This window comes from Panulirus ornatus, chromosome 20, assembly GCF_036320965.1.
Source record: "Panulirus ornatus isolate Po-2019 chromosome 20, ASM3632096v1, whole genome shotgun sequence".
NCBI classification, from domain to species: domain Eukaryota; kingdom Metazoa; phylum Arthropoda; class Malacostraca; order Decapoda; family Palinuridae; genus Panulirus; species Panulirus ornatus.
This window is the reverse complement of record NC_092243.1, coordinates 68,115,948-68,141,826: the sequence shown is the minus strand read 5'-3', so window position 1 is coordinate 68,141,826 and position 25,879 is coordinate 68,115,948. Positions and strand designations below refer to the sequence as shown.

The 25,879-nt window shown below is 38.4% G+C and overlaps 2 protein-coding genes across 2 annotated transcripts in view; one reads left to right on the top strand and one right to left on the bottom strand.

The window, feature by feature from the left end:
* CYLD (ubiquitin carboxyl-terminal hydrolase CYLD) overlaps window positions 1-25,879 on the top strand; it is a 187,379-nt gene that overhangs the window by 30,050 nt on the left and 131,450 nt on the right. The gene's annotated exons all lie outside the window — the stretch shown is intronic.
* Window positions 6,389-25,879, bottom strand: part of LOC139756096 (uncharacterized) — a 51,379-nt gene continuing 31,888 nt past the window's right edge. The window contains exons 8-10 of the mRNA XM_071675153.1: window positions 23,984-24,053; window positions 21,561-21,723; window positions 6,389-13,142 (exon numbers count right to left, since the gene is read on the bottom strand). Coding sequence (XP_071531254.1) covers window positions 12,635-13,142; window positions 21,561-21,723; window positions 23,984-24,053 — 741 coding nt within the window. The 3' untranslated portion in view covers window positions 6,389-12,634. The remainder of the gene's footprint in view (window positions 13,143-21,560; window positions 21,724-23,983; window positions 24,054-25,879) is intronic.

Here is a 25,879-nt window from a genome sequence, read left to right as displayed (position 1 = left end):
CACGCCTTTCACCCTCCTGCATGTTCAGGTGCCGATCACTCAAAATCTTTTTCACTCCATCTTTCCACCTAAAATTTGGTCTCCCACTTCTCCTCGTTCCCTCCACCTCTGACACATATATCCTCTTGGTCAATCTTTCCTCACTCATTCTCTCCATGTGACCAAACCATTTCAAAACACCCTCTTCTGCTCTCTCAACCACACATCTCTCTTACCCTTACATTACTTACTCGATCAAACCACCTCACACCACACATTGTCCTCAAACATCTCATTTCCAGCACATCCACCCTCCTGTGCACAACTCTATCCATAGCCCATGCCTTGCAACCATACAACATTGTTGGAACCAACATTCCTTCAAACATACCCATTTTTGCTTTCCGTGATAATGTTCTCGACTTCCAAACATTCTTCAATGCTCCCAGAATTTTCGCCCCCTCCCCCACCCTATGATTCACTTCTGCTTCCATGGTTCCATCCGCTGCCAGATCCACTCCCAGATATCTAAAACACTTCACTTCCTCCAGTTTTTCTCCATTCAAACTTACCTCACAATTGACTTGACCCTCAACCCTACTGTACCTAATAACCTTGCTCTTATTCACATTTACTCTTAACTTTCTTCTTTCACACACTTTACCAAACTCAGTCACCAGCTTCTGCAGTTTCTTACATGAATCAGCCACCAGCGCTGTATTATCAGCGAACAACAACTGACTCGCTTCCCAAGCTCTCTCATCCAGAACAGACTGCATACTTGCCCCTCTTTCCAAAACTCTTGCATTCACCTCCCTAACAACCCCATCCATAGACAAATTAAACAACCATGGAGACATCACACACCCCTGCCGCAAACCTACATTCACTGAGAACCAATCACTTTCCTCTCTTCCTACACGTACACATGCCTTACATCCTCGATAAAAACTTTTCACTGCTTCTAACAACTTGCCTCCCACACCATATATTCTTAATACCTTCCACAGAGCATCTCTATCAACTCTATCATATGCCTTCTCCAGATCCATAAATGCTACATACAAATCCATTTGCTTTTCTAAGTATTTCTCACATACATTCTTCAAAGCAAACACCTGATCCACACATTCTCTACCACTTCTGAAACCACACTGCTCTTCCCAAATCTGATGCTCTGTACATGCCTTCACCCTCTCAATCAATACCCTCCCATATAATTTACCAGGAATACTCAACAGACTTGTACCTCTGTAATTATCCCCTTTGCCTTTGTACAATGGCACTATGCACGCATTCCGCCAATCCTCAGGCACCTCATCATGAATCATACATACATTAAATAACCTTACCAACCAGTCAACAATACAGTCACCCCCTTTTTTAATAAATTCCACTGCAATACCATCCAAACCTGCTGCCTTGCCGGCTTTCATCTTCCGTAAAGCTTTTACTACCTCTTCTCTATTTACCCAATCATTTTCCCTAACCCTCTCACTTTGCACACCACCTCGACCAAAACACCCTATATCTGCCACTCTATCATCAAACACATTCAACAAACCTTCAAAATACTCACTCCATCTCCTTCTCACATCACCACTACTTGTTATCACTTACCCATTAGCCCCCTTCACTGAAGTTCCCATATATATTTATATTCATATTTATTCATTATACTTTGTCGCTATCTCCTGCATTAGTGAGGTAACTCAATACTTTTCCCAATTCTGAGCTTCTTTACTTTTCACAGTAGCAGCACCTCCTACCTCATCTGTTGTAATAATAATCTAAGCTAAAAATTATCAGATTTATGTCTATCAGTCTCTGCTTTACTAATCTTTTTAATTTTGGTGCCCCTTCATTGTAGAAGTGTAAGCTTATGTGTTTTTCACTCTCTCCATGAGCTCTCTTTAAGCTAGCAAGCACTGGTCTGTACTTCTCTAAACTTTTCAGTAACTGGCCCATAAACTTCCTTGAGTGTTTCATTTCTGATAGTGCATATTACTCTTTAAACTGCTTCACTTAAGTTCCTGATCAATTATATTCACATATATTCTCCCACCCTAGCCTTTCTCATACATAGTAAGATTCATAAGCTGTAGACCCTCCAAAATCTTGAAAGAAAGGTATCACTGCCTGGAGCTTATCTCCAGTGAGAGGACTCTGATTGTAACTACCAATATGTACTCTACAAGGAAGGAGTTTTACATTTATGTGTTCCCTCCATCATTTGAAAATTCTCTATCAAACCACATAAATTTATGTATGGTGCCTGCATTAACCATGTACTCAGTCATACTCTTCCATTCATTCTTCACTCATATTCTATAAAAGTACTTCTTTACATCTTTTTAACACATTTCTTACTTAATTTCATGTTACGTCCTCTTCCAACATATCTCAAAGAGCTGTTCACTTTCCAAGTAATTGATATGGTTTAATAACTTAAAGGTTGTGAACAGGTCACCCCTCACTCTTCTAAGGTGGGCAAATTTATATATATTCAGACATATCCAGGTAAGAATCCATACCTTCAGGCAAGTTATTTAAATAGATCAAGAAGAGTAAGGGTCCCAAAACAGATCCCTGTGTCACTCCACTGGTCAATTCAACCTATTTGGCAATGGCTGCTCTGAAATACACCCTATTTTCCCTTCCACTGAGATAATCTTCCATCCACTTAAGTAGTTAACCCCTTATTCCTGCCTGGTGATCCAACTTCCTAATCAGCCTTCCATGCAGTACAGTACCAAATGCTTTATTGCAGTCCAGATACAAAGAGTTCACTCAATTTTCCCTTTTGTCCAAGACAAAGCTTTCTCTCTCATAGAAATCCCAGAGGTTTATTACACATGGTCTCTGATCCATAAAACTGTTATATCTCCTCTGTGGAAATTCAACCACTTGCCATCTAATTAATTTTTTTACCTTGTATACAACATTCATTAATGAGAACCGGCCTGTAATTCACTGCCTCCTTCCAGTCTCCTTTCTTATAGATAGGTATGACATTCACCCTTTTCCATTCCCTTGGCACTCTGCTTTTCTCTGGTAGCATCTTGAACAGTATTTCATGAGGCTTATGTAATGTATCTGTACACATCTGCAACACATATGGTGAAATTTTTTCAGGTCCACGAGCCTTGTATGGGACAAGGCTTTCAATTAAGTATTCTGTTGCCGACTTTTCTGGATTCTTTTCCAAAAACCTCCTCCCCATTCCATCTCTCTGTGCACTTTTAGCTAGAGTGTCATCTACTTTGAAAACACTTTTGAACCTGCTGTTCAGTTTCTCAAATACTGTTTTTGTCATCCTCAGCAATTCTACCCTTTGAAACCCTTAACCTAGTTGGCTTCTCATTAATGTGCAACTACCTCCTGACGAATATTTGGAGAAGTTTTGGATTTTCTCCTGCCTTGTCCACAATATTCTTTTCAAAGCTTCTTTGTTCCAACTTTCTTATCTAGGTATATTCGTTCCTTTCTTATACCTTGCAAATGCTGGCTGACTGGAGTGTCATCTATATCTTCCCCACTGCACATCTCAAAGCTCCTTTGCTTTTTGACATATTCTATTAAACCATTCTTTCCTCCTTTTTACTAGTTCCCATGTGTTTAAGGTCGTAGGTACTTATGTTCCTACCCCTTCATTGTTGATTTCAAAGAATTTCTCTCCACAAAGCCTGGTTCCTGGCTACTGAACACCATTTCCCAATCTATGTTAACAAAGAAGTTGAGGCCTGCATTGTTTCTATAATCATATCTCATCTTTACATTCTGTCTTACCTCTGCTCCTGTACTATCCTCATTTACCATGTTGTTATACGTGAGCATTATATGATCCTTTTTCCAATTGGTGTAAAATACAGTATACTCAAAATCCAGGGAAGTATGTGCACAGATAAAATCTAGCAATGATAATGTATCAGTCCCCCTCATCCTAGTATGCTCACTGACATGTTGGTAAAGGAAATTTTCCAGTATACTCTATAAATTTGTCTCCATGACTCCTTGTCACCAGGATGGTTCAAATTCCTGTTATCAGTACTTTACAATATTTGTAAAGTAATTGTCTCACTGCTTCATGTACTTTTTTTCTTTTCATGTTTTAAAGTTTGTTTCCCAAATTAGTGAGATATCACTAGGAACAGACAAAGAAAGGCCATATCTCGCATCAATATTCTAGCTGTCATGTGTGATGCACCACATCCACAGCTCTCAATCCATGACTTGACCCCACAGTCCTTTCCATGGTTTACCCCAGTTGCTTCACATGCTCTGGTTAAGTCCATGACAGCATGTTAACCCTTTTATACAATCACATCATTCCAGTTCACTCTATCCTGAGCAAACCTTTCACTCTCTTGCATGGTTAGGCCCAGATTGCTCAAAATCTTTTTCTTTCCATCCCTCTATCTCTGATTTGGTCTCCTCATTCTCCTTGTTCCCTCCACTTCTGACACATATACCTTCTTCGTCAACCTTTCCTCTCTTATTCTCTCCATATGTCCAAACTATTTCAGCACACCCTCTTCAGCTCTCTAAACCACACTCATTTTCTTACCACACATCTTTTCTACCCTTACATTACTTACTCAATCAAACCACCTTACACAACATATTATCCTCAAACATTTCATTTCCAACACATCCATCCTCCTCTGCACAGCCTTATCCACAAATTATGCCTTGCATCCATATGATATTGCTGGGAATACTATACCCTCAAACATACCCATTATGCCATCACAGATAATGATTTCTCTTTCCACACATTCTTCAGCACTTTCAGAACCTTTACCCCCCTCATCCACCCTGTGACTCTCTTCCATTTCCATTTACTGCCTTGTCCACTTCCAGGAATATAAATACTACTTCCTCCAATTTTCATCCATTCAAGCTCACATCCCAACTAACCAGTTCTTTAACCCTGCTAAACCTAATAATCTTGCTTTTATTCACATTCACTCTCAACTTCCTCCTTTCACATACTCTACCATAATCAGTTGCCAACTTACCTTACTCAGTTGCCAACTTCTGCAGTTTCTCATTTGAACCTGCCACTACTGCTGTATCATCAGCAAACACCTGACTTGCTTCCCAAGCCATCTTACCCCCTGCAGACTGCATACTTGCCCCTCTCTTCATTGTTATCAAAGTATATTTGTTCCAAGTCATTAAAACTGGAGGATTTTATGTTACAACACCACTATACACTTCTTCCCAGTAGTTACTCTTCCCATTATGTATTTCTTGAAACTTAAGGCTATTCTTTATCAAGAGGGCCAGTCCTCCCCATCATTTTCCTTCCTCATTATCCTGTACCTATCTAGGCAGAATGGGTAAGATTTTACCATTTTAGTAAGCTTTGTTTCCACAACTTCAACAACAGGTGAACTTTTCCTATATGATCCTTGAGTTCCAGCTCTTTCTCATTAACTACTAATCCATCATTATTTGTTTGTTATTTTAAGTGTGACATTACCATCTCTTAACACTCTTGCTCTCGGTGTCCTAGCTATGTCTCTTCGTTGTATAACAACTGACTTATATTTCTCTCTTGTGTCTCCCCTGATGATGTAATTATTACACGAAAGTGCACTTGGGAACTTATGTTTCATTTTTCCCGTGGACTCATAGGAATATACTTGATCACGTGCAAAATTGTGATCCTTTCCAAAATGTGTATATATGTATATGTCTGTGTATGTTGAAATACGGTGAAATGCATATGTATGTATGGTCATTTATGTATATACATATGTATGTTGCTGTTCGCTGATGATAGAGCGCTGGTGGCTGATTCATGTGAGAAACTGCAGAAGCTGGTGACTGAGTTTGGTAAAGTGTGTGAAAGAAGAAAGTTAAGAGTAAATGTGAATAAGAGCAAGGTTATTAGGTACAGTAGGGTTGAGGGTCAAGTCAATTGGGAGGTGAGTTTGAATGGAGAAAAACTGGAGGAAGTGAAGTGTTTTAGATATCTGGGAGTGGATCTGGCAGCGGATGGAACCATGAAAGCGGAAGTGGATCATAGGGTGGGGGAGGGGGCGATAATTCTGGGAGCCTTGAAGAATGTGTGGAAGTCGAGAACATTATCTCTGAAAGCAAAAATGGGTATGTTTGAAGGAATAGTGGTTCCAACAATGTTGTATGGTTGAGAGGCGTGGGCTATGGATAGAGTTGTGCGCAGGAGGATGGATGTGCTGGAAATGAGATGTTTGAGGACAGTGTGTGGTGTGAGGTGGTTTGATCGAGTAAGTAACGTAAGGGTAAGAGAGATGTGTGGAAATAAAAAGAGCGTGGTTGAGAGAGCAGAAGAGGGTGTTTTGAAGTGGTTTGGGCACATGGAGAGAATGAGTGAGGAAAGATTGACCAAGAGGATATATGTGTCGGAGGTGGAGGGAACGAGGAGAAGAGGGAGACCAAATTGGAGGTGGAAAGATGGAGTGAAAAAGATTTTGTGTGATCGGGGCCTGAACATGCAGGAGGGTGAAAGGAAAACAAGGAATAGAGTGAATTGGAGCGATGTGGTATACCGGGGTTGACGTGCTGTCAGTGGATTGAATCAAGGCATGTGAAGCGTCTGGGGTAAACCATGGAAAGCTGTGTAGGTATGTATATTTGCGTGTGTGGACGTATGTATATACATGTGTATGGGGGTGGGTTGGGCCATTTCTTTCGTCTGTTTCCTTGCGCTACCTCGCAAACGCGGGAGACAGTGACAAAGCAAAAAAAAAAAAAAAAAAAAAATATGTATGTGGGTGGGTTGGGCCAGGAAACAGATGAAGAATGGCCCATCCACTCATATACACATATATGTACAAAGACGTCCACATACGCACATATACATACATATACATATCAACATATACATACACAGATGTAAACATACATACACATATACATACCCATACTTGCTTACCTTCATCCATTCCTGTTGCTACTCCACCCTGCAGGAAACAGCATTGCTTTCCCCTGCTTCAGCAAGGTAGCACCAGGAAAAACAGACAGAAAAGGCCACATTTGTTCACACTCAGTCTCTGCCATGCGTAATGCACCAAAACCACAGCTTCCTATCCGCATCCAGGCCCCACAGACCTTTCCATGGTTTACCCCAGACGCTTCACATGCCCTGGTTCAGTCCAGTGACAGCATGTCAACCCCAGTATACCATATAGTTCCAATTCACTCTATTCTGTGCACACCTTTCACCCTTCTGCATGTTCAGACCGCAATCGCTCAAAATCTTTTTCACTTCATCCTTCCACCTCCAATTTGGTCTCCAGCTTTTCCTTGTTCCGGCCACCTCTGACACATATATCCTCTTTGTCTACCTTTCCTCATTCATTCTCTCCATATGTCCAAACCATTTTAACACACCCTCTTCTGCTCTCTCTCAACCACACTCTTTTTATTACCACACATCTCTCTTACCCCTTTCATCGCTTACTTGATAAAACCCACCTCACACCACATGTCCTCAAACATATATGCAACGCATCTACTCTCCTGCACACAACCCTATCAGTAGCCCATGCCTCACAACCACAAAATATTGCTGGAACTACTATTCCTTCAAACATAAATCTCAGTTTCTCTTCTGTGTATATGCTATGACTGGGTACATAATCCAAAAGGAAGCTTGACACTTATGTAGTGATTTGTTTTTAGCATACTTGAAGGCACAATAATTTCCTCATGATCACTTCAGACAACTTTGTTCCACTCTGCAGTTCTTCATATGGTCCATGTTATATAACTGTAATTATCAGTCTTTGCTAACATCACCATTCTGTTGTTTAGCTTACTCTTGTGGACTGGTTGCACAGGCAGCATCTTCCTAGAACCACCAGACATAAAATTTGGGTTAATTTTTCCCATCCACTGGATATGTTCTTCAGTATTCTGCAAACCTTTTATGAAACTAATGAGAACTTTATGAATTTCTTCCAATAATTTAAATTTTCTTGTACTGTACCGACAAAGTGTAATTCTTTATAAAATAGTGAGCAAGAAATGATGATTTATCAGTGAAATAAACAAATCAAAAGCAATGTTTGTCAAGAAATGATGATTTATCAGGGAAATAAACAAATCAAGAGTAATGTTGTTCAACTGACATGATCCTGTCTGTATCACACTTCAGGCCATATTCATTAACTTTCCAAATTTCATTTCATTTCATAAAGTGCAAAAATCTGCTTGTTAGTCTACCACTTCATTTCTGGACATACACAATGTTAATGAAATATAGGATTACTTTTTTTTATCTAAAACATTCCATTGAAAGTATTGTTGTCAATACAGTATTTAATTCTAATAAAAATTTTATAAGTTTCACTGATCATCACAACACCCACTGTAATAATTCTATACTTCATCTGAAAAAAATACTTATGAAAATCATAAATGGGTGATATTTGTGTTCAGTAGGATACTTCAGTATATAAGAATCATACTAAAAGCAACCTGTCCTTTCAATGAACATAATATATACTTCATTATATAAAAATTATGCTAAAATGAATCTCCCCTTAAAGAGAATTAAAAAAATAATCCCCTTACAAAGAATTTTAAAAATAGTAAAGTTCATTGCTTAAGAATAAACCCAGTTATGATGTTACTGTACTGAAATGCAGCCCTGACACAGGAAGTACACTACAGGACTAGTGTATGATGACTGCATGTGGGGGACTTAAAAACAACAGGGAGTGTATGTAATAATGATAAGTCTATACCTTTGTGTGCACTGGACACAAATACCATGTAGGGGTTAAAATCCCAAGCAATTAGAAAAACTAACATTCTCTGATAAACATCAACTAGAAGCTGGCAGTTACAAGATGTACATTTTTTACATTATGAATCATGTAAAGCACTCTTAGAGTGTCTACATTCCACATAGGGGCACTAGAATCACACAATAGGTATTGTTGTCTTATTGGGCAGCTAAAAAACCTGAAGATATGTAATGCTTGAGAAATATCCCCACAAAATCCTTGGTCTCACCAGTATCATTTCATAACAGAACCATGATTAACACCTCTAAGTGACTGAATCTCACCACAACCCAACTCACATATCCATTACACTAGTGCCAAATCTTTGATATCTTACAGTAGTACGTATCTCAATAGGCAGCTGATCCCTTCTTTCACACTCTAAGCTCACACCTCAATTTCTGAACATAAAGGTGACTCCACACCTCTTAATTTCTTGTTAATCCATGCCTTTGCACATATTCCTCACATGTCAGCTTAATTTTAGATCATCACTTTTCTTAACACAAACCCTAATACTGAGGCTTGCATCAAATCAAAACTAACTTCAGAACAAGAATAATTACACAAAATTATTCAGTCATATCTCAGGGCTACCTTGATACCATTACCAAAGATGCAGTGACATCAGATGCCACAGCAATGGAATATAATAACAACACTGACAACTCTAGACCACAGTCATTACCGAAGAAAGATCAAACAAGGACTAACCCAAAGCAAACACTTAACTGTACAGTGCATTCAGCCTATTTATAAATGTGTTTTATATTTTTCCATGGTAGATAACAACAATATAATTTTTTTCCATTTAAGGTTTAAAATATGACCCTGAGATAAGAGTTTAGCTATATCAAGCCATGACAAAGATTGAATAACAATTTACAGTCATTAAGGGCTTAAGTCATCACAAACTGCAGCTCATCCTCCTTCACAGCCTGCTTGCAGCTTAACTACAACTACTACCTACTTATTGCTGGACATATTTAGGCATTGTTTACTACATTATCATTCTTCAGATGCATCTCCACATAATCATCAGCCCTCTTTGTTCTATCTATAACTGGATAAATTTACTTTCAACACATCCACAATAATTTCTGGAGAAATCAGTATTTTCTTTTCACACTTTTGTATAATGTCTGTTGTCTAGCTTCCTGGCCTTACCAAAGGAGTCTTAGGAAGTTTCACTGTAGTCGAACCTTTCTTTGAAATATGAAGAAAAAATCTGCTTTCATTAATCACTTTCAACATACTTTGTCTTGTGGACAAAAACTGCAACATATGCTTCTTCTTTATGAGTCATTACAAATAAGTAATGCTTCTGATAAAAGAAAGCATTTTGTGGAAATTTCTTATTCAGGTAAAACTAGCACACAAGGCTTATAACAGTTCCAAATATTTTTCGGTGACAAATGTCATAAGCCTCTCTGAATTGCTGTATAAAAAAAGCATATGCCATGAAATTTTCTCAAGCTGTGCATCTCCTTTGCAGCATACATGTCTACTGCCCAGTCATCTATTCTAATCTTAAGAGGATGTAATGCAATGCACAAAAAAAGACAAAAGCACTGCTCATCTCTCTATCCACTTGTCAGCAAATATATGTGAAATGTGTAAACCAATGAGTTTAGCTGGTTTGGCCTAGGCAACCTATCAGAGCTGACCCTACGGCCATCACCTTAAAATGCAGCTAGTTTACATAAGCACATAACCTCAAAGCTGTACTCTACAGCACAAGACTAGTGGCCCTGCCATCCTACTCTCGCTCAACTACAGAAAGTCTACAATGGTGGCAAATCCTAAAGGGAGGGAGGACGGACCTTAGAAGAACGAGTTAGAACCCCCGACTCTACCGGGTGAAATTTCATTATCATGGAAAACAGTAGACTGTAAGTACAATATGTAACAGATTATGAAAATAGCCTTGCCCATATCAATTGCCAAAATCCTTATCCTACTCCTATAAATCTTAGCACTGCATAAAGTATTTTTGAAAGGATTTTGTGCATGGGGTAATGGTAAGATTCAAACCTACTGTTCTTCTGCCTCCAAATATGTAATAAGTAAAATCTTCAGCCAAGAATATCAGCTCTTTCATATGCCATCATGCCAGGTGAGTGACAGTGATAAACAGCCTTGTAATTAAAATGCAAGCTTAAAACATCATTCTTGAACAAATAAAAGTTTATATACCTTAGCTCCTAACAAATGAAACAGATGCTGAATTCCAACAATTAACACTATAAACATCTGCCATATGACTGTAGACAATAAATCAAATTTTGAATATAACTAACATCAGATATACGCCATATCTCGGTGAGTGGCATCCCCTGGGGCTGTAAAGAATAGTTAGTATGGAGCTCTTCGGTGGTACACTAACCAACACCATGCATGTACATTATTGCAATCATATGCTCTCAGGTTCTAACCTGGGTCCTCAAGCTGTGGGAGCAGAGTACTGCTTACTACATCCTCATCCCCATATCATTACCAGAAATATCCTACTAAGATCAGCTCCTGCAAAAGCATATTGACCACTGTATACTCTGCTTGGTTTTCCTTATTAACAGTTATCATAAACAAGAGTTACCTGTATTTGTACTCGGGCTAAAGACATGTTGTGACAGAGTACCATTGAATATAAAAATAATTCTTTTTCTATGTCGATTCATGACCTACAAACAGAAGATACATGTTATACAGTATGGTAAAGCAGCAGAGCTGAGCACAAGCACTGCTCTTTTCAGCGAGAGTGGCACCATAGCACCATGTGACACTTGAATTAGGCTACTAAGCTCTGTACACTGCCATGTATACTCTTCATGAACAACACCTTTCAATATGTCCATCAAGAGGCATATTAGGAGATCTCTGTACAGCTAGAATTGAACCTGATAATTCTCTGCAACCAAAGTTAAATCATTTAACTCTATCCTGGGAAAGACTGAAAAGTCATATACCCTAATATGGTCACAGCCAAACCCGTAGGTCCCATACATTTTAGCCCTTAGCAGTATTCAATAAACTCAAATTCTGTGCATGCAGAACATGAGCAGGGGTCCCACAAATGTTGAACAATGGGAATACAGATAGAGTAACTCAAAACCCTACAATGCAAATGAATTCATGTTTACATAATCTAAAACTGGGTGACAGTTTCAGCTGGGCTTCAAAAAGAATAGCTAGTTCCTTTAAAACACTAAGAGAACTTGGTCCATGGGAACAGTTATACAGTTCATTAGATAAATCACATGTATCTTGGTACACAACTGTAGGAGGGTTGTGGAAATTTACATTGAGTGATCCACATCACACCAGCCAGTAAGAATTGTCTTTTTTTCCTTTTAGTTTTCATTTGTCTCTTATTCATCTTCCTGTAGACTGTGATGTTATTTGAGACAAGTATATATATATATATATATATATATATATATATATATATATATATATATATATATATATATATATATATTTATTTATATATTTAAAGAAATAAAATGGCTAAAGCAAGATAATTAAGAGCAAATGACCAAGGTACTTACAGTACTTGCAAAGGATATAAATTCCCAAAAATGTACCACATATCCCACTGAAATGCTAAAATAAATATGAACATGTCTTCTCTACCTTGGCTGACATAATAATGAACACACGAAAAGTTTTCATTTTCCATTTCACACTCATGCCGACACTTAAGCTATCAAGTGTCCTTGAAGTATAATTGCTATTCTAAATTAGTGAAAGGAATGTAAGACTTGGTTTCCTTATGGTTTAGCTATTGGTTTTTGTTAAACACCTCATGAAATAATGTAGTCAAAATGTATGCCATTCTATAAGCATCAACAGGAATTTTTAATGTTTTTTCATCACCTATTTTCATTAAATCTTTTTTTAACTTCAGGGGGATAAGAGACATAGATAAAACTGTCACTGTGCTCTCGACTTAAATTTGATGTGTCATAATATTTGTCATGTTCAGGGAACTCTTGATAGTCATCATAATCATCGAGGTAATTGTAACGATTTCGTCTTAGTCGTCGCTGTTCGTAATTGGGCATGAAAGTGGTGGCATAGTTGAACATGCGCTCCTCAGTGATGTAGTACTTAGAGGCATGTGAATAATCTTCTGGAGCATATGACAAACGTGAATCCTCTGAGTAATGTCTTGAGCGATAAGACTGTCCATCATAATCACTGTACACATGGCTGACATCACTGGCATCAGGATACAAGGGACCCTCATTGAAGCCTGAGTCTCGACACTCACTTTCTGATTCCGTAGCAGCAGAATGGCGAAGTTTTGTGGACCTGATGGTAGGGATGCCTCCTACTTCATGGACACTTCCTGGTGTGCTCACTCCTCCATCTTGCGACCTAGAGAGATACAACAGATGTCACCATCTTGTTGTGTATGGTACAGAATCTAAATGATATAAAGTGTTGTCCAGACAATAGTACAAAGCAAGGAAGATTGCATCATCTTACAAGGGGACCTAAACAGTTTGCAAAGTGTGTCTAAAATGTGGTTAGTGAAAATCAACCCATGCAAATGTAAAGTAATGAGGATGGGACAAAGCAAAATATGGCCTCAATATGATTATTACCCAACAGGAAGCAAGGCTCAGGATTCTGTGCGTGAAAGGGGCTTGGGAATAGATATTGTCCCTAACATCGTCCCTAACCTGTTGCTCAAGTTCCAATAGAACAGATGAGACAAACTGTCTGCTGGCAAATATCAAAGTAGCTTTAAAGTATATGGATGAGGAAATATTTAGCAAGATATTTATACCTTACAAAAGGCCAAAACTAGAATATGCTTTTATGGTTTGGTCACCATCCCTAAAGAATCAGAGAACTTGTACAGAAGGTCCAGAGGAGGGCAACAAAGATGGTACTAGAGTTAAGACAACTAAGCTACTGGGACAGGCTGAAGTCTTGAAATTTACCCACCTTGGAAGAGAGAAGATTGAGAGGTAACCTGATCACAACCTTTAAGTTTTTAAAAGGGATCGACAAAGTTTACAGTAGACAGTTCTTTGCAAGATGTAGGGACAAAGCAACCAGAGGGCACATCATGAAATTAAGTTAGAAGCTTGTGAAAAAGATGTCAAAAATTACTTTTACATATAAGAAAGGTGGATGAATGAAAGATACTGACTGAGGTTGTATGATAGTAAAGAGTGATCAAGAGATATAGCCCCGCAAATGTAAACGCCCTCCCAGTAAAGTACAAAGAGGTAATAGGTAATCAATTAATGATATGACGAAAATCTGCAGTCTACCTAAAACAGTGTACATTGTCTTACAGTTTAGCTGAATTTTACGGAGCATGGCAGGAGGTATATAGAGCTGGGCAATACATTATATGTAGCTGAAAATCAAAGAGTAAAGCAAATGGCATGGCTTAAAAAAATTCACATAATTACATTAGCAAACTTCAATGCAACACTTGGTGATTTGTTAAAGTGGGATACTTAGGTGATGCGTACAATAAGATAACTATTAAACATTAACTAATCAAAACTGTACAAATTATATGGGAAAGTATGTCTGCCTGGGAAGTTTTGTAAAGCACTTGTGGAAAAGTTTGTGTATGGAAAACATGAAAAATCATCCAAACACAGAAACATTCAGCAAAATTTAACAATAGGTATACCAATATTAAAAAACAGAAAAATCAGTAAAAAGTATGCATAAAAACATTAATATATTACAGTACTTCCATTTATATGTACAATCCTTGTTTGCTGGTTAAATTTCTTCCACCAGTAATCTAGTTTAGAATACAAGAAAAACTTCCTAAGCTATTCCACAATCTAAAGACAAAACAGAAAGTCAGATAAGAATTTTGTCATATAATGTTGGCACAATTTCAGTGGACATTTGCATGCATAAAAGATACTTGTGAGTGGTGGGACAATCTTAAATGGTGCATATGAAAATTTTGCTATCATTACAGATGTGGTTGTGTTTAAAAGAGCAAACAGTAAGTTCCCACAATTTACCATGTGTCATACCAAAGGATGCTGAATAATCCAAACCTGTTGAATTATCCTTAAGCCCCTTGTAGAATCTTTAAAAGATATTGTTTGCTTTTTAACAACTGTAGAAACTGCAAAGAAATCCACAGTACTGAGTTTTGTTTAAATTCATGGTTTTGTAACATTCAGAGTGCTTAGATTCTTGTAAGTTAATGATCTAATTTACAACACCCCAAATCCGTGATAGATACCCTGTCCAGTCTTTGATAGAGTGCCCAACATTTTACACTGTAAGACTGAATAAGGAAGAGCTGCTTTGACTGGTCATCAATCATAGGTTAGTTTTGAATGAGCACTGATATAGAGTACATACAGTATGCACCATAAACTTTTTATAACTTTATTATACTAATATACATAGCAACCTTAAAACTTTTTATAACTTTACTAATATACAGAGCAACTTTTGTATAGTTTTCCAAAAGTAAATGTGTAATATTTTTGGCTGAAATTTTACTGCAACTATTTAATTACTGACACCACACTATATTGTGCTTTCATACTGTTATTTCACTAATACAGCAGTGTGAAACTCAAAAATAATGTACTAACATTTTTGACAGAAAAATAAACCATTTGTTAAACTATACACGTTGGTGATGCTGACCAGAGAAACTTAGGAAAATTCTTTAATGATTTGCCTTAAAATGAGGTATCCATTCTCAAGTAGAGCTTCTTTTTCTGCTGAGATTACAGGTGAGGTTACTATTGCAGGAACAAAGAAATACATCTCCTCTTCCTCCAAAAATATCTTATACCAATGTATGGCTTGACCATCCTTGTTCTTAGGCCATTTGGGCAAGGGATGTAGCACATCATACCTAAAAAGACTCCCCATCCTTCACCCTGAATCGACTTTCATCTTCACTTGATATCACTGTAAATACATAGAATAACTGCAGATATGGTATTTATAATGCAAAGCTTTCCCTTATCCAAAGAATGTACGATGTCTTATTCCATTAACAGGTCTATTTGGACATATGTACATTGAACAACTTCTGTTCATTCTACCTTTTCGTTTTTGTGTAAAATCATATCGTTTTTCTTCCAGACGAAGCCACTAATTCCTATTCTTGCTTACTCTTCTAACTCCAACTTGGATGACTCCTACATTCCTTCTCACTAATTGTTCCTCATCCCATAATCTCTTTCCATAGCCCAAAAAATAATTTCTTCCTGATATAAGTATGGCATATGGACCAGATCGCATCCCTCCTAATGTTATGAAGGTGTATGCCTCAGAACTGGCACCCATGTTTGCTAATCTGTTCCTCTTTGGTTTAAAAAAACAAAATCTTTTCCTTACCTGTGAAGCAAATACTGGTACAATCTATCCCAAATCCTAAAGGCCTGTGAAGCATACATTGGTACAAATTATCCCAAAGAAGGCTAAGTGTTCTAATCTTCCAACTTTTATTTCATTGGTTCAAGTCTCACTATACCGAAGCCATCGTGTCTCCCTTCAACTTGCAAATTGTTAAGCATTTCAATTTTCAGTCTGTTTTGTACTATCAGTGGAAGGTATGCTGAAATGTTCCGGACATATGAAGAGAATGAGTGAGGAAAAATTGAAAAAGAAGATATATGTTTCAGAACTGAAGGGAACAAGGTGAACAGGGAGACCAAATTGGAGATGGAAGGATGGAGTGGAAAAGACTTTGAGTGACTGGGGGCTGAATGAGCAGGAAGGTAAAAGGCATGCATGAGACAGATTAAACTGGAATGATGTGGTCAACATATCGATGGACTGAAACAACACATAGGGCATGTGGATAGGAAGCTGTGGTTTTGGTGCAATACACATGACAGCAAGAGAATGGGTGTGAGCAGAAGTGGCACTCCCTCACTAACACAGGAAACAGTGATTTAGTATGAAAGAGAAAGAAATTAATATTTTCATAATTCTATAACTTTCAAGGAGGAGGGGGAAGTCAGTAAATCATTGCCGTTTTTAGACACTTTGATAAGATCAGATAGGGGTCTTACGTTCAAAGTTTTTGAACATCACGACTGTCAAAATATCTACCTTTACAGGTATGTTTCTTAAAGCCTGAAGAATTTGCAGTCCTGAATTCTTAAATGGAGAAATTGATCACATTTATATTGTAAGAAATCTTCATTATCCTGATAAGGCTACCAACAAATGCATACAAAAAGTAAGGAATACCTACTTTTGTAATGAGAACGAAGATAAATTTAGCAACAAAAATATTTTGGTTCTACACTATCAATAGGAATTTTCATCTCTTGCTAGTATTTTGAAACAACTAAAAATTAATGTTTACAAATATGAAAACACCATATAGAATTCCTTATGAACAGTCCCTCATCCATTGAAATATCAGGTGTCAACTCTGTTCCATGTAAGATGTATACTGGCGAATCAGTTGAATTTTAAAAAAGAGAATTCAAGAGCATAAATATTCAGTAAGGACAGTTTCAGAATCGAACACAATATTCAAATACATGGATGATTATTCATATCTTATGAATTGCAGGAGTCAAAAACTGTTTACCCTTATAGAAAAGCTTACTGTTGAATCCTCTCCTATCTAATTTAACAACTCCATAAACATGAATGAAAGAATGTATAAATTAGATAATTTTTTTTTTTTTTTTTTTCATACTATTTGCCATTTCCCGCGTTAGCGAGGTAGCGTTAAGAACAGAGAACTGGGCCTTAGAGGGAATATCCTCACCTGACCCCCTTCTCTGTTCCTTCTTTTGGAAAATTAAAAAAAAAAAAACAAGAAAGGGGAGGATTTCCAGCCACCCGCTCCCTCCCCTTTTAGTCGCCTTCTACGACACGCAGGGAATACGTGGGAAGTATTCTTTCTCCCCTATCCCCAGGGATAATTAGATAATATCTTACTGAAATCTTTGTTGAAATGTGGCAAAATTAAGAAATGCAATTACTGACCTAACATTGTTTCCCAGGTTAAGGAATGGGTCATTTTACAATTCTGGTCAACCTTTCCATGTTCCTCAGGTCAAAGGTTCTTGTTCCCTCAGCCATGGTGTAGGCTGGTTTTGTATACATTCCCTAGTTCATAAAGATTCTGTATCCTTGAAAATGGCTCGAAATACAGTCAAAAGCTTAGGGCCTCTGTTGTTTTTAGTTGGGGTTTGAGTTTCAATGAAGACAATTTGGAGGAAGCAAAGTGTTTTAGATACCTGGGAGGAGACATGTTAGAAAATGGAAATCATGGATGTACGACATATGGTGGGTTTGGGGGTAAAGCTTCTAAAAGTGCTGAGGAATGTGGAAAGAAAGTCTGTTATCTAGGAAGGCAGAAATAAATATGTTTCAAGGTATAGTTTTATGTTGTATGTTTATGGATGCATGGAATAGACTATAGATGAAGATGTGCAGACAAGGGTGGATGTTTTGGAAATAGTATGTTTAAGGACACCATGTGGTGTTAGTTGGTTTGATCGAGTAAGAGATAAATGGGTAAGAGAGAGATGTGGTAGTAAGAAGAGTGTGGATGAGAGAACTGAAAAGGGTGTGCTGAAATGGTGTGAACATATGGAGAGAATGAGTGAAGAAAGGTTGGGAAAGAAGACATAAATGTCAGAAGTGGAGGAGACAAGGAGAAGGGAGAGACCATACTGGAGACGGAAGGATGGAATGAAAGAGAATTTGAGTGATTGGGGCCTGATTATACAGAGGGATGAAAGACATATATGAGAGAGACTGAACTAGAGCAACATGGTATTCAACATACTGTCAGTGAACTAGAGTGACATGGTATTCAACATACTGTCAGTGAACTAGAGTGACATGGTATTCAACATACTGTCAGTTGGATGAACCAGGGCATACTGGTTGTGAAATATGGACTGTGGTTTCCATGCATTACATTTAATAGAGAATGACATAAGTGAACGTGGCCTTTTCTTCATATGTTCCTGGTGCTACCTTCCTAATAGAGAAAACAACAAACAAGAATGATTTTTTTTTCATACTTATTCACCATTTTCTGCATTAGCGAGGTAGCATCAAGAACAGATGACTCTGCCACAGAGGGAAAAATTCTCATTTGGCTTCATCCTCTGTTTCTTCTTTTGGAAAATCAAAACAGGATAGGAGGATTTCCAGCCTCCTGCTTCCACCCCTTTTAGTTGCCTTCTTCAAAATGCAGGGAATACATGGGAAGTATTCTTACTGCCCTATTCCCTGGTTCAGTCCACTGACACTGTGCCAACCCTAGTATACCACATCATTCCAATTCACTCTATTCTGTGCATGCCTTTCACCCCCCTGCATGTTCAGGCCCCAATCACTTAAATGTTTTTCACTCCAACCTTCCACCTCCAATTTGGTCTCCTGCTTTTCCTTGTTCCCTCCACCTCTCACACATATATCCTCTTTGTCAACCTTTCCTCTCATCCTCTCATATGTCCAAACCATTTCAACACATCCTCTTCTGCTCTCTTAACCACTATTCTTGTTACCACACATCTCTCTTAACCTTTCATTACTTACTCGATCAAACCACCTCACACCATGTACTGTCCCAAAACATTCAATTTCCAACACATCCACCCTCCTCCATCCAACCCTATCTATAACCCATGCCTTGCAACCATATAATATTTTTGCTCTCTGCAATAAAGGTCTCTCTTTCCTCACATTCTTCATGGCTTCCAGAACTTTTGCCCCTCCTCCACACTATGACTCATTTCTGCTTCCATGGTTTCCATTGCTGCCAAATCCACTCCCAGATATCAAAAATACTTTACTTCCTCCAATTTTTCTCCATGCAAACTTACATCCCAACTGACTTGTCCCTCAACCCTGCTGAACCTAATACCCTTGCTCTTAATCACATTTACTCTTAATTTTCTCCTTTTACACACTTTTCCAAACAGTCAACAACTTCAGCAGTTTCTCATTTGAATCAGCCACCAGTGCTGTATCATTGGCAAACAACAACAGGCTCGCTTCTCAAGCCCTATTGTCCCAGCCAGATTGCATACTCACCTCTCTCTCCAAATTTCTTACATTTACCTCCTAACCAACTGATCCATAAACAAATTAAACAACCACGGTGACATCACACACCACTGTCACAGACCGACCTTCACTGGGAACCAATCACTTTCCTCACTTCCTCCACCCTTACACCCTTGATAAAAACCCACTGCTTCTAGCAGCTTACCTTCCACACCATATATTCTTCAGATCTTCCACAAAGCATCTCTATGAACCCTATCATATGCCTTCTCCAGATCCATAAATGCCACATACACATCCATCTGTTTTTTCCAAGCATTTCTCGCATACATTCTTCAAAGCAAACACCTCATACACACTTCCTCTAACACTTTTGAAACCACACCGCTCCTCCCCAATATGATGCTCTGTACATGCCTTCACCCGCTCAATCAATACCCTCCCACACAATTTTCCAAGTATACTCGACAAACTTATGCCTCTGTAGTTTAAACACTCACCTTTATCCCCTTTGCCTTTGTACAATGGCACTATACATGCATTCCACCAATAATAATAATAAGGTAATGTAGCCTGTATACTGGAAGAGCAAAAATGAAAATGTCTACTTACTCGCATAGCACCCACACAATGTAGTAAGCAAGTGAAACCCCCAGTGTTAAGAGGAGAACCAAGCCAGTGACAAGGCCCCAAGGGAATTCTGGTGGCTCCATGGTGCCTGCTTCCCAGTATCTTTCACATGTCAGATACCAGCACACTGCCCGGCTCAATGCCCCTGTAACAACAACATTAAGCAGGTTGGATAACTTTAATTGGTTGATGGTGATGTCACTTACCATGCATAAATAATCCTACACCCTCCAATTTGGTCTCCTGCTTTTCCTTGTTCCCTCCACCTCTCACACATATATCCTCTTTGTCAACCTTTCCTCTCATCCTCTCCATATGTCCAAACCATTTCATACACTTAATTTTTCTCCATGCAAACTTACATCCCAACTGACTTGTCCCTCAACCCTGCTGAACCTAATACCCTTGCTCTTAATCACATTTACTCTTAATTTTCTCCTTTTACACACTTTTCCAAACAGTCAACAACTTCAGCAGTTTCTCATTTGAATCAGCCACCAGTGCTGTATCATTGGCAAACAACAACAGGCTCGCTTCTCAAGCCCTATTGTCCCAGCCAGATTGCATACTCACCTCTCTCTCCAAATTTCTTACATTTACCTCCTAACCAACTGATCCATAAACAAATTAAACAACCACGGTGACATCACACACCACTGTCACAGACCGACCTTCACTGGGAACCAATCACTTTCCTCACTTCCTCCACCCTTACACCCTTGATAAAAACCCACTGCTTCTAGCAGCTTACCTTCCACACCATATATTCTTCAGATCTTCCACAAAGCATCTCTATGAACCCTATCATATGCCTTCTCCAGATCCATAAATGCCACATACACATCCATCTGTTTTTTCCAAGCATTTCTCGCATACATTCTTCAAAGCAAACACCTCATACACACTTCCTCTAACACTTTTGAAACCACACCGCTCCTCCCCAATATGATGCTCTGTACATGCCTTCACCCGCTCAATCAATACCCTCCCACACAATTTTCCAAGTATACTCGACAAACTTATGCCTCTGTAGTTTAAACACTCACCTTTATCCCCTTTGCCTTTGTACAATGGCACTATACATGCATTCCACCAATAATAATAATAAGGTAATGTAGCCTGTATACTGGAAGAGCAAAAATGAAAATGTCTACTTACTCGCATAGCACCCACACAATGTAGTAAGCAAGTGAAACCCCCAGTGTTAAGAGGAGAACCAAGCCAGTGACAAGGCCCCAAGGGAATTCTGGTGGCTCCATGGTGCCTGCTTCCCAGTATCTTTCACATGTCAGATACCAGCACACTGCCCGGCTCAATGCCCCTGTAACAACAACATTAAGCAGGTTGGATAACTTTAATTGGTTGATGGTGATGTCACTTACCATGCATAAATAATCCTACACCCTCCAATTTGGTCTCCTGCTTTTCCTTGTTCCCTCCACCTCTCACACATATATCCTCTTTGTCAACCTTTCCTCTCATCCTCTCCATATGTCCAAACCATTTCAACACATCCTCTTCTGCTCTCTTAACCACTATTCTTGTTACTACACATCTCTCTTAACCTTTCATTACTTACTCGATCAAACCACCTCACACCATGTACTGTCCCAAAACAGTACAGCGAACAACAACTGACTAACTTCCCAAGCTCTCTCATCCACAACAGACTTCATATCTGCCCCTCTTTCCAAAACTCTTGCATTCACCTCCCTAACAACCCCATCCATAAACAAATCAAACAACCATGGAGACATCACACACCCCTGCCGCAAACCTACATTCGCTGAGAACCAATCACTTTCCTCTCTTCCTACACGTACACATGCCTTACATCCTCGATAAAAACTTTTCACTGCTTCTAGCAACTTGCCTCCCACACCATATATTCTTAATACCTTCCACAGAGCATCTCTATCAACTCTACCATATTACAGTTATAATCATAAATTCTACCTTATTTATTTATCATACTTAATTGCTGTTTCCAGTGTCAGGAAGGGAGCGCAAGGGAACAGATGAAGAATGGCCCAACCACCCACATACACACTTATATACATAAATGCCCATACACAAACATGTACATTTCAAAGTATACATACACAGACATGTACATATGTACATATTCATACTTGCTGCCTTCATCCATTCCTGTCGCCACCCTGCCACACACGAAATAGCATCCTCCCCCCCTCCAGCAAGGTAACTCCCAGAAAAGACAAAAAGGCCACATTCATTCACACTCGATCTCTAGCTGTCATGTGTAATGCACCAAAACCACAGCTCCTTTTCCACATCCAGGCCTCTCAGACCTTTCCGTGGCTTACCCCAGATGCTTCACATGCCCTGATTCAATCCATTGACAGCACGTCAACCCCGGTATACCACATCGTTCCAATTCATTCTATTCCTTTCATGCCTTTCACCCTCCTGCATGTTCAGGCCCTGATCGCTCAAAATCTTTTTCACTCCATCCTTCCACCTCCAATTTGGTCTCCCACTTCTCTTTTTTCCCTCCACCTCTGACACATATATCCTTTTTGTCAATCTTTCCTCACTCATTCTCTCCACGTCTCCAAACCATTTCAACACACCCTCTTCTCTCTCAACCACACTCTTTTTATTACCACACATCTCTCTTACCCTTTCAATACTTACTTGATCAAACCACCTCACACCACATACTGTCCTCAAACATTTAATTTCCAACACATTCACCCTCCTCCATGCAACCCTATCTGTAGCCCATGTCTCGCAACCATGGAACATTGTTGGAACTAATGTTCTTTCAAACATACCCCTTTTTGCTCTCTGAGATAATGTTCTCTCCTTCCACACATTCTTCATTTCTCCCAGAACCTTTGCCCCCTTCCCTATCTTGTGACTCACTTCCACTTCCATGGTTCCATTTATTTATTTATTTATAAATACACAGAGAATTGAACATGACAGCATATTTAGTTATTTCTCTTTTTATGATCTCTAATTTTGTCATTGTTATTCTAAAATTAGGTGGGTGCTCAAACACCAGTTGTCCAAAATTATCCATTTTATTTCAATAAAACTTTTGCTTTCACTGAGAAATCATAAAGAATCAACAAAAAAGAGCAAAAACCATGTCACAAAACTTGGATATAAAATGTAAACACAAACAATGTGTATACAAGAAACAAACTCAGAAAAACTCACAGTACATAACATAAAAAGTATGGGAAAACATTAACAGTAATACAAATCAACAACATCACGATGGATAGTATGATCAACACACCCTCTACCACTTCAGAAAACCACACTGCTCCTCCCAAATCTGATGCTCTGTACATCCCTTCACCCTATCAGTTAATACCCTCACATACAGGTTACCAGGTATACTCAACAAACTTATACCTTTGTAGTTTGAATAAAGTGTGTGTGAATAACAGGGTACAAACACTACATATATACAAGGTTAAGAGATGGGGCAACGCAACTGTAAAACCCTCTCCCTGTAACACACAAGTAGTAATCACATAAGAAAGAAAAGTATCAAACTAATGTTACTGCTCAGTGATCCTTTACCCATTTATATCAAAACTTACCCTCCACCTCTTTGAACTGTTCAAGTGTGAGGTTGAGAAGCAAACCACCAATGCACTGCTGAATCAGTTGCTGGAAGAAATACAAAAATAAATCAGATACACATAAGTAATAGTATATTACAAATATTAGACTGTGCACTAAAAAGATAGAATAAGCACTATAGTAATGACGTATATAGCGTGTAAAAGTCCCTGCAATTCAGTATCATTATCCATCAACACATGCTGAGGTTTGCTCGGACTCGATAACTTGATTATAAAATAAGACATCATTACAGTGTCTGTTAGACTATGTATCACTTACAAAGAAGTGTAGAAATATTAGAAACAGATGAATACCATAGTAACCAACAACTCTGATACAAAAGTTTATAGCTTCCTCTGGGAGAACATGCAATTATGATTAACTGTTCTTCAGTGTTTCATTCTGTAAACCCAGGAGTATTTCCAGCAAGGAAATTTTGTAATTGACAATTATTGCCTCAAGACCAGCAACTACTCATTTCTTTAGATGAAGTTATCACCCTTGTGCATGTAGTTTAATGTCAAGGCTTCCATAAATGGGTTACCATCACCCCACTGTGCAGTTCTGTTTCATCTAGGGCTGTTTCTCAAACTTTTCCATTTCTTTCTGCCCTCCCTAAATATGAATGATTTGATTCATGTCTCTTCCCCTCCCCAAAACCATTAATGCTGCTTAAAAGTTTTTAATAAACACTTATTATTATTGGCAGTTAGATTAAAAGGTAAATATTGTATGCTAATGCCCTCTTATCATAGCATCTTAGTATTCAAAAGAAAATGTCAATGATTTTACTATAATGAGATGGATGTGGTTGCATGTTCATACATATAAGCTCAATCTCAGGTTAAATTCCTGATATCCCAGTCCAGGGACTTGCACCCAATTCTTGTGCTGTGAGCTATGATCTGTGTTTGTTTTTTTGGCATCATTAAATTTGAAAATGCAGTCCTGCATAAATAAGGCATAATTATGTTCAAATAAGTGTAGGAAAGTCCTACTGTCACCTTAGTCAGATCTCCTACTGTCACTTTAGCCAGACCTCTTTAAGTTCCTTTCCGTTACATCCAGCTTCAGGTCTTTACTCTGACCTAATTTCAGTTAACTCCTTACATACTATCCATGTAAGATAATTACATTTTACATATATGTAGCAAAAAGCATTCTTAGCCAGTCGTACATTTTTCCCTTCTCCATGTTTGGAAAGTGCTTCTGGAAATGACCTTGTAACTTGGAGGAGTAAATGTATATATTCATTTTAACTTCACCACAAAGAAAAGCACTTTAACGAATCAGAAAATCAAGGCAAGTAAATATATCTGTATTTCTCCCAGTGAAATTTTATAACCATGCTAGAAGCTAATCTGAAAAAGTTTGAATTTTGTCATTCAATTATGTTACTTTTCAAAATATCATGCAAAAATCTTAATCATACCAATTTTTTGTTGCAAAGATGAGCAAACGAATGTGGTCTTTTATCAATGAAAAATATGCGAAGCTCATCATTCATATCTGTATCCCTTATCAGAACCTTGCTTATGGATGGAGTAGTAAGGGAGGAAAATGCGAGTCTTGGAGATGGGGTGAGTATGCAGACTGTGAGGGATAAAAGGGCCTGGGAAGTGAGTCAGTTGTTGTTTGTTGATGATACAGCACTGGTGACAGATTCAAGTGAAAGATGCTGAAGTTGGTGACTTTGTTTAGGAAAGTTTGTGAAAGGAGGAAGTTGAGAGTAAATGTGAATAAAAGCAAGGTTATTAGTTTAGCAGGGATGAGGGAGTGCTCTGTTGAGATGTGAGTCTGAATGGAGAAAAATTGGAGGAAGTGAAGTGTTTTAGTTATCTGAGAGTGGGCTTGACAGAAAATGGAAGCAT